The sequence below is a fragment of the Zootoca vivipara genome, chromosome 16 (assembly GCF_965207765.1).
Source record: "Zootoca vivipara chromosome 16, rZooViv2.hap1.1, whole genome shotgun sequence".
Lineage (NCBI taxonomy): Eukaryota > Metazoa > Chordata > Lepidosauria > Squamata > Lacertidae > Zootoca > Zootoca vivipara.
This window is the reverse complement of record NC_142599.1, coordinates 5,404,347-5,420,186: the sequence shown is the minus strand read 5'-3', so window position 1 is coordinate 5,420,186 and position 15,840 is coordinate 5,404,347. Positions and strand designations below refer to the sequence as shown.

Genomic DNA, 15,840 nt, shown 5'->3' with positions numbered 1-15,840 from the left:
CCATTATTCCACATAGTTCCAAATGCTAGTTATTTATTAACTAAAAGGAAAGGGGAAAGAGACACAATCAGCCTTTGTGATACTTCCCTACCAAACTACAGTACTTGAAAGCAATTCTTCTTTGCTCCAAGTGAGCAGCTGCATGCAAGCAAAACTATCCTACACGGCTTTCATACTGAAAACCTCCGTAAAATTAAAGACTTCAGACCAGGACTTCTATGGCCTGAAAGACTGGATTTGTTTGTACCTGATTTGGGGGGGGGGAAATGTGGTATTTTCATTCTGTTTATATATTTTATTTAAGTACAGGATTCAGCTTTGACATCTACTTCCTTGGAAATTATGTAAAAATACATTTTAAAAGCATAAGCATAACCTTGAAGCTTCTGTGGGCAGCAACAACTGGGCATGACAAGTTATCAACGTTAGTTTCAGAGTCATAGACCTTTTTGCTCTGAAGCTTTTGTTTCCAAATAAAAATGTAAAGGTAGCAGAGGGAAGGAGTAAGAGAGAAGTAAATGTGCCTTTTTCTGCACACGTTCAACAAATAAAAAATTGACATGGTAATAGTTTATTACAACAATATCAGTGGTTGGTATGCAAACCTGTGAAGTGCCTGCATATCCTTACCCAGTGAATGTTGATCTATTTGAAATATTTCACCCATTTTCTAATTGCCTGGAACACCATGATAGAAGCTGCAACAGCAAATGGTCTGTCTGTACTAAGAAACTATTGTGGCCTACGCTTCTGTGGACAACAGTCCACTTCCCTAAGAAAGTGTTGTCCTGAGTGATGTGATACACACACACACACACACACAGAGAGAGAGAGAGAGAGAGAGAGAGAGAGAGAGAGAGAGAGAGAGAGAGAGAGAGAGAGAGAGTGAGTTGTGGGGGACAGAGAGGAACTGTAAACAGTATGGTTTGAATTTCATTTTCCTATGACCATGGCTATAAGCTATTAGTCTTTAAGGTGCCTCAATGCTTGTTCCCTCCCTGCTCTGCCCCCCCCCAATATTGAGAATTGTCTGGGAAGTTATCTATTTCATTTTTTTAACCCACCCTCACAGCACTGAAATCAACAACAACAATAATAAATAATAATTTCACACATCATTTTAACCCAAAATTTAGAGGAGCTAGGTTTTGTTGATATCCTAGTCTGGGCAACCTCAACAAACAAGATTCAGAGGGCTTACACTGATTAATCCCAGTGTTAACATCATTCCTAAAATATAACCACCAGCCACACATCTATCTTAAGCAAAGTCTCCTTAACAGATAAGATCGCCTCCAAAGCACGCAAATGGATCAACAAAGTAATTTCTGCTCGCTTTATGAAGCTGGTGCATTACTCCATTATTATAGGCTTCGGTTTGCTGCATATTCTAAAAAGAGCTTACACAAATCACAAGCAATATTTACACATCCGTGTTAAGAACAAGAAGGGAAAACATTCAACAGCAGAAAAAGTAACAATATTTTGTGTCACTTGAACATTACTTTGCCTCTAGCACTCTTTCCATAACAGGAGGAAAGGAAGTAGTTAACACAATTTCTATGCATGCATGGTTTGGGTAAATCTGAAGTTAACATAATCCTTCACAAAATATTTTGCAAGTTTTCATTAACTGAGGGAGAATCACTGTTGCAAAGCATTGTGAGACAGTGCACACCTACAGACACCTATCTAATCTGGATCAGTCACAATCTTTGATCCTGTTGTGATACTTTGATCTTTAGGCAGTGAAGGCATAGAGAAGAAAATGTCCCTGCAATACTTTGTAGAGGCAGATAAAAGACTTTCTAGGTCTCATTACTGTAGCAGATTGAATTTAGCACACAATGCACAATTTGCATACTACATTACTAGCTTAGAAAAATGTAACATGTCCCTCCTACAACAACAGGACAAATACTAGCCCACTTAGAAACAAAATTCAGCTGTAGCCCTAATAGTCCACCTGACACTGTGTTTTTGCATTATTGAAAGCAAGTTTGCTTTGTAACTCACTGTCTGGAAAGCAGCCCCACAAACTGGTCTTGAACATCAGAGCAGCCCTGCTGAATCAGGCCAAAGGTCTACCTAGTCCAGCATCCCTTTCCCCATAGTGGCCAGTAAGATGGCTTTGGGAAGCCCCCAAACAGACCATGTGTGCAACAGCACTCTCTTGCTCATGGTCCTCAGCCACTGGTATTCACACAGCCATTATGACTGTAGCCATTATCCTTCCTGAATTTCTCACGTCTCTTTTTAAAACCATCTCCATATCTTGTGGCTGCAATGTGTGAAGTTTTGCTTTTTGTCTGCTCAGAATCTCTTGCAGGAAGAGCAACTTTTATCCACTTCCTTCACACCATGCATACAGGCCTTTATAGTGGCTGCACACATTCCTTAGTTCTCTTTCTCCAGAGCCCCAAACATAAACTTTCCTTGCAAGGAAGTTCACCGGTCCCTTCACAGCCCCTTTCCACACCCTGCTTTTCTAGCTAGATTACTGGCTTATGTGCCAGCTCCAACTTCTGAAACAGACAGTCTAATGGCAGACTTTTTTAAAAAAAAGCAAGCGGACACTGTGTTTTAAAGTTATAAACAGTTTCCTCATAGTAGTATGACAACAGACCTTCTGTGTAGGGAACAGAATGCTGAACAAGACAGGCCTTGGTCTAATCCAACAGGGCAGCTCTACCATTTGTTACCACATCCAATTAGCTTAGCACAAATTTACATTGCAATGTTGAGCAAATCATGTTCCTGAGGCAAGACGAGGAGAATCGTCTAAGAAAAAACAGACTGTAGTGTAAATTCCCAAAAGTTGTTTCCATTCTCTCATGGAATTCTAGACATCTATCAACGTAGCTTTTGACACTTCAATCTCTCAGTTAAATGCATACAAAGGAGAAAGCATGGTAAAGAGAAAGCACACTCTTTTCTTGCAATGGGCAAAAGAGGAGTGGAAACCAAAACAACATGCTGACTTGAAGGAACTTAAGATTTTCCACCATAAACTTACTTTTATAGCTCTTTCTGCAAATAAGATTTGCAGTTAACTACTTTGGCTAATTTGGGGTCACACTCAAGACAATTGTTGATGCGTACTTGAAAACTGCTACCATGCAAGAGAAGACAGAATCTCACATTCTTTGCAACACAAATTCAGTACATTTTTTTAACGTCTTCTCCTACACCAGGCATCCCCAAACTGCGGCCCTCCAGATGTTTTGGCCTACAACTTCCATGATCCCTAGCTAACAGGACCAGTGGTTAGGGATGATGGGAATTGTAGTCCAAAACATCTGGAGGGCCGAAGATTGGGGATGCCTGTCCTACACTAAATCAGCCCACACTTGCCCCTCTCACAAGCCTCCAGAGCAGGCTTCCTCAACCTCAGCTGTGACCTCCACGCGTGCAATGCCTACATATATATATATATATATATATATATATATATATATATATATATATATCAATGGTGCAGAAGAATGGAAGCACAGCTTCCTGACTTTTTTCAAAACAGGGCAAATGATATCATGTGACTGAGGGCAAGGGCAATTGGCAGGCAAGGAAACGAGGTGATGATGAGGCTTCCAAGTTTTACTACTTTTTGTAACACATTAGCACAGAGGAAGTCAGAGCATGAGAAAAATAATCAGAGACTAGACTCCAACTCCCATAAGCCCTAGCTAGCAAGAGCAACAGCTGAAGATGGTGGGGGTTGCAGTCCCTGACATTCTTTGTGCAGGCAATCACAATGACCTCCTACAGCTGAAAATTTACCACTGCATGGCAACTGGTATCCATTTACAACCAATGTTTTGATACATAAGCTCTCTATGAAGCACCCTATTAATACAAAAAAGCACACTCACTCACTCAATCAGAACGAAAACAACAACAGTAGAATCACTTCCCAAGATTAGGACACCCCATGCCCAGTGCTGGCCCAGTGACATGGTTAACTCTCCTCCACAAGAGTTGCATGTAGGGCAGCAGCACACTGGACTCTGTGCTAAAGGGCTGGTATTAGAAGTTGATGCTCTCACCAACCCTACCTGCTTCATGCGCCTGCTGCACACACATCCACTCACAAGCAAGCCCCGTTATCTCCAAACAGACTTTGGTGGGCCAGCAACCATTTCTCAGCCTAGCCTACCGCACAGCTGCTCATTCAACCACTTCAACTGGCGGAACTGGCACTACTGTAGGTGCCACTTCATACTTGTTTAATGCAGCAGCACCTAAACTTTGGAACTCCCTGCCTATTGAGATCAAGCAGGTGCTTTGATCTCTGACTGCGCTCTTTGTGGAGGCTGATAAAAACACGGCTGCTTAGACAAGCCTATCTGGATGCTTAAAAAGTTGAGGTGATTTTAATCTGTTGTAGTATTTTAACTTTTGTACATTTCCACAGTAGAGTCATGAGTTTTGTCTCGATTTTACCATTTTACCTTTCGTAAACTGCTTTGCGAAAGAAAGAAAAATAACCACCGAGCAGTGCTTAAATCTTATGAGATAAATAAATAAATAAATCACCACCAGGTTGTTGTGAAGGAAGGGGAAAGAAGCATGTAGTGCCTTGGAGAAAAGGTGGCTGGAAACAAAACAACAAGCAAACTGAGGCTTGCTCTAACTAGCCAAAATAAGATCAGTAGCGGTAGTAAATAACAGATGCTCCAAGCGTCCCTATTTTCCCGGAATTTACAGAAGCCATCCCGGTTTCTGATTCGATCCCGCAATGAACCCTCTTTTCCTCAGGTCATCCCTATTTTCATAGGGAAAATGTTGGAGGGTCTGGAGCAGGGGTTCCCAAACTAAGGCCTGTGGGCCGGATGCGGCTCATTCAACTTCTCAATCTGGCCCATGGGCGGTCCAGGAATCAGTGTGTTGTTACATTAGTAGAATGTGTCCTTTTCTTAAAAATGCATCTCTGGGTTATTTGTGGGGCCTGCCTGGTGTTTTTACTTGAGTAGAATGTGTGCTTTTATTTAAAATGCATCTCTGGGTTATTTGTGGGGCATAGGAATCAGTTCATTCCCACCCCCCACCCCCCCAAAAAATATAGTCCGGCCCCACACAAGGTCTGAGGGACAGTGGACTGGCCCCCTGCTGAAAAAAGTTTGCTGACCCCTGGTCTGGAGTTACTGGTATGCGACCCCCTGAGCCAAGGCCATAAGTAACTATGCAGCCTTCAGTAGGCAGGTTTCTCTCGTTTAATGTTTTATTAACATTTTTATATGTGTTGGAAGCTGCCCAGTGGCTGGGGCAAACCAGTCGGGTGGGCGGGGAATTTATTATTTATATTTATATTGTTGCTGTTATTATTATTATCATCCTCATCCTCATCACCCCTCTTTTTCATCAGAGGGTATGAAATGCGGGCGACCTTCCCCGGGCGCCCCCTCCTCACCTGTAGGCGAGGCTCATGCACTCGAAGAGCTTCGTGAGCGAGGCGTCGATGCTGAGGCGGCCTCCCCCGCCGCCGCCGTCCGCCGCGCCGCCTCCCCCTCCGGCCCCCGCGGCCGCGCCGAAGCGGTACGTCTGGCAGGTCTGCTCGTTGACGGTGTCGAAGTCGTAGCCCTTCTTGGGCGGGTGCTCGCTGTGCGGAGACGACACCATGAAGTGGCCCGAGTGGATGATCTGCGCCGCCGCGGCGCCCGACCGCTTGCCCACCGCACGGCGCCGGCCGCCCCCGGGGGGCCCCACGACTCCGCAGCGCCCGCGAGGGGCCGCCGCCGCCACAGCGCCGCCGCCGCCCTCGTCCTCGCTGTCCTCCGACGAGGAGAGCCCGGCCGCCTCCGCCCGCCGAGACAGGGGCGCCGCGGCCCCCGGGGCGGGAGAGGCCCCCTCCAGCCCCGGGAAGCGGCCCGCCCGGAGGAACACGCCGGCCGCCATCGCAGAGCAGCTGAAGGCTTAGGGCCGCCGCCGCTGCCCTGCTCGTCCCCCGCCGGCTCTGTCTGCCCCGTCAGGCCCGGCGCGGCCGAGTGGAGCTCCTCGGCCGGCCCGCCCCGCCTGGGTCCGCCGTTGCCGCCTCCCGCCCCCCCTGGCCCCGCCTGCCTGCCTCTCGGGCGGCCGCCTCCGCCGCCACCTCGGCTGGGCTGGGAAGGGGCGGAGCGGGGCGCCTGGGAGCCTCGTCGGCTGTGCGCGCCCTTCTGCTTGGCCTCGGCGGAGAGTCAGTGCCTGGTTCGTGGCTGACAGGCGTCGGGTTCACACCTCACGCAGGAAGGCTGGCGGCTGATAGGGATTTGTTTTATTTCTTAGACTTGTATAATATACCGCCCTTCCTCCGCGGATCTCAGGGCGGCTCACAGCATACAAACACGAGAGGGAAACGCGAAATGCGTAGGAACGAGAACAAAGCGGACCCATCGCCTCCCCGTCCGAAAGCCAGCCATAAGTACATTGGCGACTTCCGGCAACCAGAAAAGCTGTAGATCAGGCATCCCCAAACTTCGGCCCTCCAGATGTTTTGGACTACAATTCCCATCATCCCTGACCACTAGTCCTGTTAGCTAGGGATCATGGGAGTTGTAGGCCAAAACATCTGGAGGGCCGCAGTTTGGGGATGCCTGCTGTAGATGGAAACAGGCGGCTTGAAGCCACACTTGCCAGCTGGGGGGGGGGTGCCAGCTTGGAAAAAAATGTGTTTTTTTGGTGGGGCGGGTAAGCTCCGCCCCACATAATCGATCATATGAAATGGTGCACACATCCTGTTTGAATGGCAACGTCCATCAACTTGGGGGGGGGTGAGACGCCCCCCTCAAATATTTTATTGGAATTTGCTCCAGCAGGCCCACTGAAATAGGAGGACACGCAGCATTACAACCTTTGAAGCATATTCGAAGCAGTGTCTTTCCCCTGTCATTTACCCCTCATGGGGTCGCAGCTCCCAGCAACCCTTAAACAAACTACCATGCCCAGAGCTCTTTGAGGCAGGGAGGGAGGGGAGAATGTGCACGCAGTCTTAGCTGCAACTTAGCGCCATCCATTTTAATGGGTATGCTCAAAGTATGACTGGCACCATACATTTGAAGCTCTGTGATTCTACATTAAAGTTACAGTTCTCTCTTCTCTCCCACCCCCACCCCGTAATTCTGGAAACTTTGTGAAGGGTGCTGGAAATGGTTAGGAGACCCCTGCTTCCCTCCCAGAGCTACAATTTCCAGAGTGGTTTAAGTGTCGCCCCCACTTTCCAGGAAACTGAGAATTTTAGCTCTGGAAAGGGAACTAGGGGTGTCCTAATCACTCTCAGCACCCTTCACTACAGCTCCCAGAATTCTCTGGGGGAACACTTTATTGTTTAACGTGGAATCATAGCACCTTTAATGCATGGTGTGAATATTGCCTTAGTGAGACACAACCCAGCCAGATTAAAAAAGGCAGCAGCTAAATTATAACACATGAAGGTTGTTGGCCTAGGGCATAAGATCCTATGGGTGGGGGCTAAGCTATCTTGCCTGGCCAAAGAATTCCATCTATTTTATTTCTGCTGTGTGAATGAGTCCTGTTGCCATTATGAATTTGGAAACTGCTTTTATTTGTAGTATTTAAATTATCATTATTTTATTGTGAATCGCCCTGAATTATGCTTGTGTGAAGGGTGGCATATATAAAACTTAAATAAAATATGTGTCTCACTAGTAGGAGTGTTGCTGGCAAAGCAACCTCTTCCAGTTGTCAGTAAGTTTGTGCCACAACTCATGGGACAGTGTTCCACAGAAGCGGCCTTGTTAAGTCTATTTGCAGCAAAAAGAAAAGAAAGGGAAATAGTGGCTTAGAGCACCTCAAAGGGCAATTTATTAAAGCACCAGTTTTAGTCCCCTAAAGCTTTCAAGACAAAACACTTGTCAGCCTGCCAATCTGCCACAATACTTTTGAGTGATCCTAGGTATGTTTACTCAGAAGTCCCATTGGGATAAATACCTTACTGTCAAGTAAGAGTGCTGTAGGAAACCGCCTTAATGTAGCTAGACCACAGGGCCATCTAGCTCAGTTAACCATCTAGAATGGCAACAGTTTTGCTTTTCAGACCAGGTTCCTTCCCAGCCCAACATGCCAGAGACTGAATCTAGGACATTCTGTAAGCAAATAATGTTGCTGTATGTTGCTTACTACAGTCCTTTCCCAAGGCACGTGAAAGCTAACACACACACACACACACACACACACACACACACACACACACACACACTTTTGAGTCAACTAATTTAAGTTCTTATTCAAAAGATTGTTCACACAGCATTTTGTGTTGTGACTTTAAAGTTTATTTTTTTAATGAAACCATTGTACATTGTACAAACCATAGCTACTGATGGAATAAATAAGTGAAAAATTATACTGCTGTACAACACACAAAATCATTAAGGTGGAAAAACAATTAGGTAATGAAAAGAACCCACAAAATTCTTTACACCTTCTAGCAGGGCTTTAGATATAAAGAACATTCTAAAACATGACAATGTTTCTGTATGAAGCAAACTACCACAAAAGCCAGTAATTTTTATGCTGCCTCACTGACTGGTTGTTGTTGTTAAGTGCCAGCACTTTTTGGAATGTTAACAACTATTCCCCCACCCTTATTAAGAACTTCAAAATGAACAGTTCTGCTATAAAATGTTTTGACTGAGTAAATTGCCCATCTAGAAGGTCTTCCTCCTCACCCCACAACCCACAAAGATCAGCTACCTTGCTAGTTTATGTATACAGATGTAGTTTGAGAGTAACTGAGTGTCCAAATGCCCAGTGTGTCGATAAGGAAGCACTTCTTGATATTCACGCTATTTCTAAAAAAAAAAGAGTCAGATTCAACCCACCAACCAGTGATGCTGCATGACCTCCACTGAAATGAGCACAGATTGCACAGCTGTGTGTTTGGTGGACACCACCTATTGCCTGCCTGAGAACTTCCAGTCACTCAGATGCAAGGTGTGTTGAGACTCTCCTCACCCCTTCCCCACTGCTATCAATTCAGCCTTTTCCAAGCAAGCCCATAAAACAAAATCCCAAAAGATGGCAGCAAACCAAGGAGCTGGACCCAGTACCAAATCTCAAAGGTTGCAAGATCCCTTCCTTGCTGGTTCAATTTAAACTATAACTTTCAAGCATTAAAAATGTGTTTGAACTGCACATCCAAATGGCCTATCAAAAGGCAGAGTAGTTACAGCATGCACATTTTTTAAATTTCTGCATACCAAACAGCATCAAAATCTTCCTCCATCCTGATAAAAGGGTGCAGACTGATACTAATGGGTGCAAGGAGTCCAATTCCATTTGCTTTCTCCAACCCCTATTTCTTGATAGAGTATCCAAATATCTAACATTGCAAATCAAAGCAGAGCCACTAACCACTGTGGTTATGCTGGTTTTCTTTTTCTTGAGTCATGGAATAGGAAAATGATTGCACAGTTCATCAAAGGCTACTGCCACCCATCTTTCATTTGCAGGTCTCAATTCACAAGCGAGCCCAACTGAAAGACACTGGGAATTGTGTGGCGGCGGCAGGCCTTAGTGAATGGCTGACACATAACCGAGGAAAGAAAGTATAGTAGGAATTAAGAAGCCAGTTTCATCACGAAGCTTATCAGTGTCAGTAATGCCAATAAACATTTCTACCTAATGAAAAAAAATTGAGGTATTTTAGTGCTATTTATATTTTATTAAGTACAGGATTCAGCTCTGAAATTTAAAAAGCCTATCTACTTTCTTGGAAACCTGTGTAAAACAAATCAAAAACACAACCACAAAATTGAAGCTTGTACAGACAGCAACTACTGGGCATGACAACATATCAACAGTGGTTTCCAACCCACTGACATTTTAGCACTGATCAATTAAAAGCTACATAATTACAATTTTAAAGTTCAAAAATATATTTGTCTATGTCATAGATCAGCCAATATGTTTTCAAAAAACGAACCCTGGTTAAATATGGATTTAGTGTCCATACCGATTGCCATTTAACCAGTCATAACCCACATTTCTGAAGCAGATACACAATTCAAGGGCTGGGGAAACCAGTTTACCCTTTATGTATACTGTGCAAATATAACAGCTCTTTTTGATATTAAATGAATTTTGTGATCGAAGCACAAAGAGACTTTGGAGGGAGCACACTGCTTTCATGAACAATTCACAGCCAATTTTAATTTTGATGAGATGCAAAATGTTTGCTTTAACATTAAAAAATATATCAGCCTTGGGCGTATAGCCAGTTTCTTTGCAGCTTAAAAAATGTTGTGATGGAAGGTCAGAATTGGCACCTCCACCTCTTCTAACTTTTCTCGGAATTCATTGCAAATGCATTACAGTAGTTAAAGCTCAAGCCATTTTCACCGCTGGAGAAATCAGAAATAAAGCTTAGTAAATTACTTTTATGCAGTGTTTTGATTGGAGGCAGGTTGTTTTTCCTTAAAAATAAAAAGGTCACCCAGTACTTCCATTGTAAATTAAATGCAACCACATTTACGGCTGCAGGTTGCAGCTTCATAGTTATCAAGACACATTGCTTCCTTATGCCACCTCTGTGTTTTCCATTCACACACATATTTTCCCCAGCCATCAAATGGAGGTTTAAGGGCTCAACACCTCTTTAGATGTGCAAAACATAATAAGCCAGACCCCAGCTAGTTCTAGTCGCAATTAAGCCCCATTGGGAATGTCTAAAACGTTACAACTAAAGTTGCACTGATTTCAAAAGGAATTAGTCACCACTGTGTGGTTATACTAGTGATTACAAGTCGCATTGAAGCATCTGATATGGATAGATGGTTCAGCATATTCAATGGCTGTGTAGCATGGATATGATTTACACACTGCCTCCTGCCAAGTCAAACATGCAAGAAATAAAACTGAACTTTTCAAAAACTGAGAGATGTCTGAAGAAGAGATTACAGAAGTAACAAGACTGTATTTACAAGCTACTCTTGAAACAAAAGTAAGCCTCAAGTACAGTATTGCCTGGAGTATCAGTAAACTGATTGTAAAAGAACAGTACAATGAAATTCATTTCAATCAAAACTACATCTGTCATAATACATATGCCTATTTGTACCTGTATTTATAGTTGACCCACTTTTTAAAAAAGACTCTGATAAAGTTATCTAGATCTAGTACTTAAAACGCATAATTTGCTTCAATACTTTTCCAAACCAGCACCAAGGTAAGTAAACAGCAGAGCATGTTCACTTTAGGTATATCTGTTTTAAAAGACTACATTATTCAGCCAAGGGGAGGCATGCCATCAGGAAAATATTCAAAGCTATTGTTACTGTGTAACTTGCATGCATTTCTGTGGAGGTTGCCAGAAGAGGGTCTTGGTGGCTCAAATTGATGCATTAAAAATAAGTCATCCCTGAGGATGCAGAAAAATCAAGCGTCAGCTGTATGGTTCTCTCTGGACTCCAACAGTGAAAATGGCTTCCTGATTTCTCTCACAATAGCTCTTATGTTAAAATAGTAAGCACCAGGGTATAAAATAGAAACAAACAAAACAAACACAATGAAAAGTTTCCTATATGGCGTTGTACAAACCGTAGGCCACTCTGCAGAGGAGAGAACTGTCAAAAACAAGTTTTAAAAATTAGCACTGGTTTTGTTTTGTTTTTTTGTTTTGGAACACAAGGCACACACAAAAAAGAAAAAAGCAGACATCACATCAGAAGGATGAACTTCACATGAGAAGACCTGACCTGTACCATCCTTAAATATCTTATAATGTTAAATAGAGAATGTGATAAAATACAGCAGCAACATAATTGTAATTTTGACATTAGAAACAGTGCGTAGACCCCTCCTGAGTTGTTTACTCCAACCATTTCAGAGACAGTAACTTAAATTCTCAACGTTTTGCTTCACAGAAAAGAAAACTTTTCAGTGCCTGAAGAGATTATGCCTTTGCTTGGTTTCTTGGATTTTTGCTTGGTAACTTGAAAAGTTCATAGGAGTTCTGTCCTCATCCAAGAGAATATATGTAAATATGGTTGTTCTATATAATTTAGCCCACTGATGTACCTTACATAAAAACTGGCCAGGAAAAATCTAGTGTCTATATTTCATCAACGTTTTGTTGAGAGGGAGCCTCTACTTTCATCTTTTTTGAAGGTGGCGCTCCTTCAGAGTCCTTAACAGGAGGAGAGAAAAAAGAAGAATCAGCATGAGTACTGAATAAAAGCAAAATAATGTTATTGTGCTCCAGAGGTATAAGACAACCCCAGAAAGCAAGTGTCATGGCGCACAAAGCAACATGAAAGCTGCCATCATAGTTACCCGTGTAAGTCCTAGTTCCCAAAATGGCAACACACATTTACCTTATAGCCCCAACCCATAAGATCACACACACCAAGACATACGAGAAAACACTCTGACAATAAGAGCTCCTTGATCGTGGAACAGTTCCCCCTTAGGAGGTTGTGGACTATCCTTCCTTGGAAGCAGAGGTTGCGTGGCCATCTGTCATGGATGCTTTAGCCAAGATTCCTGCATTGCAGGGGGTTGCACTAGATGACCCTTGGGGTCCCTTCCAACTCTACGGTTCTATGATCCTCGCAAGACATACTAAGACAAGTATCAGTAACCACCTGGAAGACATATTTGCAGCTTGTGGACTGTTAAGGCTATATCAATTCCCAGACACATAGGGAAAGAAGGGATAATGTGAGGTCTCAGAAGATAATCGAGGCTGGAGTACAACCTTCATACCTTCTGGCTGGGATTTTAGAAGAAAAGGAACATGCTTTTTCCATAATTTGTTCACTTCAAACTGGTGACATTACCATCTTTCCAGCTTATTAACACTTTATGTGGAAAGGAACATACAGCCCTAAAAGGATCATCTAGCAATTTACTAGTTCTCCCATATTAATGACAACTTGCTGCTTAGACCACGTGCAAAGCACAACAGCTCACTGTCAATGCTCAAGTGGAAAGAAATCAAAGCATTCACAGAACTAGAAAGCATGAACACATAGATGTTAATCCAATGGACAAGACAGGTCAAACTTTCATTCGCACTGTTGACAGTACTTATTTGCGTATCTATGATTTTTGAATTACCTGAGAGTTTTTAGATGCATCTGTGGTTATATCATTTTCTGCCAAAGGTTGAGTTTCCACTTTCTCTGAACTATTCATGGAATTCTCCATTGAAGATTGTGAGTTCTGTTCATCAGAAGCATCTGAAAAAGTTAATAAGGTTGCACTGAATCACAATGTATATAGTACTTCACATTAGGGTTCTCACCAAATTAGAGAGTATAACTAATACTCTCTAATAAATTATAGTTTATTTAATCTGCATAAGTTTGCATGCTACCAAACAATAGTTTTGAAGAAAAATGTGCACTTTACTTGTTCTTAGAAGGTATGTGCTTGTGTGTGTGTGTGTGTGTGTGTGTGTGTGTGTGTGTGGCATAATTTGGGAAGAAGCATTTCCTTCTGTATAAGAATGAAGATGGAACACCTTTAAGACATTAAAAGTGCAGATAGCAGGCTTTAAGTATTGCTATTATGTTTTCCAAGATGTGTTGGCCCAACTTTAAAAAGGGTTTTAAAGTCAATTAATCTAACCAAGGTTGCTAATCTGTTTTCCACCCAGCCATAGACTACATACAGATTTGTTGTTGTCTTAGCTAGAAGGGAGACAATGATTTTGGATTAGAACGCAAGGACACTTGGGCATTGGAGCAATTTATGGCCTTTTAAATGGGGGGCCTGTTATGATTATTTCATTATGATGCTGTGTATTATGTTGTCATTATGATGTTGTGTAAATTATGTTCTTAATGTTGTACAGTGGTACCTCTGGTTAAGAACTTAATTCGTTCTGGAGGGCCGTTCTTAACCTGAAACTGTTCTTAACCTGAGGTACCACTTCAGCTAATGGGGCCTCCCGCTGCTGCTGCACCGTTACCGCACGATTTCTGTTCTCATCCTGAAGCAAAGTTCTTAACCCGAGGTACTATTTCTGGGTTTGCGGAGTCTGTAACCTGCAGCGTCTGTAACCTGAAGCATCTGTAACCCGAGGTACCACTGTACAGCGCTCTGGGATCTTTGGCTAAAAAGCACTATAAAATGAATTATCAGTATTTTTTTCCTAGGTGCAGCAACTCCCACCTTCTTTGACAGACAACCCTGAGTTGTTGAGCTTCTTTCAGGATGACGCCAAACTTGTTGAAATCTCACACTTTAGAGAAAACACGCACAATGTCGCCTCTCTTAAAGGGCTTCTTTCGGAAGAGAAGCAAAGTGCCAAAATCGCTCCTAATCCATCCAAATTCCTGCACACAGAAAACGCGCCGCCTGCCCAGGATGATGTACACAGAGAGGGTTTGCCGGAAAAGGTTCTGGCTGGGGGGGAAAGCCCTGATTCTTCTTCAAGCAACGTACAAAAGAAATCTTGAGCTGGCCACTAGAGGGAGGCCAAGACCACATGGATATGGGGAAGGTAAAGTACAAGGATCCAGACAATTATTTGTGGGACATGGAAAAACCATTAGCAGAGCAATGCAAGGTGTGGGTGTAACCCCCTCCAGTATTCACAAGGCTGCAATGTAAGAGTTTGATTTGAAAGCACACCTAGCATACCTGATCACACTAAAGGCTAGATTTGCATTAAAAGGGTTTTTTAAGTACACACTGTAGTATCTCATAACATGAAAGGCTTTTGTATTTCGTGCAACTTGCTAAAACACAAGCTCCATAATTGGATCTACCCAGGAATCCAGCCAGTGTTTATAAACTTATAAGCAATTGTCATCCTACCATCACATACAGGAGGAATCTAAAGTCAGAATCTTAAACATTATGAACAGAAGACATAGCCTAAGTCAGGGATCCCCAAACTAAGGCCCAGGGGCCAGATGCGGCCCAATCGCCTTCTATATCCGGCCCGCTGACGGTCCAGGAATCAGCATGTTTTTGCATGAGTAGAATGTGTCCTTTTATTTAAATTGCATCTCTGGGTTATTTGTGGGGCATAGGAATTCATTCATTCCCCCCCCCCAAAATATATATATATATAATCCGGCCCCCCACAAGATCTGAGGGACAGTGGACCGGCCCCCTGCTGAAAAAGTTTGCTGACCCCTGGCCTAAGTAGATGCAGTTTTGTAGAGGTTATGAAAAACTGCATGGATTTCTCTGCCAAAACCTGAACAAGGTGTCCTTCCTTATTCTCTGATTAAAAACTTGTTAATTTAGACCTCTCCTCTGAAGAGGAAGAATCAATCTACATCCATATTATCTGACCTATAATAAATCTTGAACTATGAAAGTTGAAACAGATGTCACAGCTTACTATCTGAATGAGTGCATTTTATAAGGCATGCTTTAAGGTTCAATTTAGCCCCCAATCTGATTATAGGAACATATTGACATGAGGCAGGTGCCTTTACTGTACCCTTACTGGAGCCTGTTAAATACATTTTTGCTTAGACATGCCTAGTCATAAATGTAGAATGTTGATTTCTGATTTTACTTTATTGTTTATTTTGTTTTTTATTAATACTTTAAACCAGGGGACAGCAAATTTTTCAGCAGGGGGCCGGTCCACTGTCCCTCAGATCTTGTGGGGGGCCGAACTATATTGGGGGGGGGGAGAATGAACGAATTCCTATACCCCACAAATAACCCAGAGAGGTATTTTAAATAAAATGACACATTCTACTCATGTAAAAACACGTTGATTCCCAGACCGTCCGCGAGCCGGATTTACAAGGCGATTGGGCCAGATCCGGCCCCCAGGCCTTAGTTTCCCTACCCATGCTTTAAACTGTGTTTATAGCCATTTTTTTTCCTCTTTAGAAACTGCTCTGAGGTTGCTGTTTTTTTACAATCGAACATTGT

At 43.1% G+C, this 15,840-nt stretch overlaps 2 protein-coding genes across 3 annotated transcripts in view; both read right to left on the bottom strand.

Annotated features, from left to right (window-relative positions):
• The window catches only part of MLXIP (MLX interacting protein), a 55,183-nt gene extending 49,172 nt beyond the window's left edge, over positions 1-6,011 (bottom strand). Inside the window, exon 1 of one of the 2 annotated variants that reach the window (XM_060269524.2) lies at positions 5,411-6,011. In XM_060269524.2, coding sequence (XP_060125507.1) covers positions 5,411-5,895 — 485 coding nt within the window. In that variant the 5' untranslated portion in view covers positions 5,896-6,011. The remainder of the gene's footprint in view (positions 1-5,410) is intronic. The other variant, XM_035097950.3, reaches the window with a different exon arrangement.
• Positions 6,012-8,241: 2,230 nt separating this feature from the next.
• The window catches only part of BCL7A (BAF chromatin remodeling complex subunit BCL7A), a 30,497-nt gene continuing 22,898 nt past the window's right edge, over positions 8,242-15,840 (bottom strand). The window contains exons 5-6 of the mRNA XM_035098711.3: positions 13,051-13,172; positions 8,242-12,118 (exon numbers count right to left, since the gene is read on the bottom strand). Of these exons, the coding sequence (XP_034954602.2) occupies positions 12,044-12,118; positions 13,051-13,172 (197 nt within the window). The 3' untranslated portion in view covers positions 8,242-12,043. The remainder of the gene's footprint in view (positions 12,119-13,050; positions 13,173-15,840) is intronic.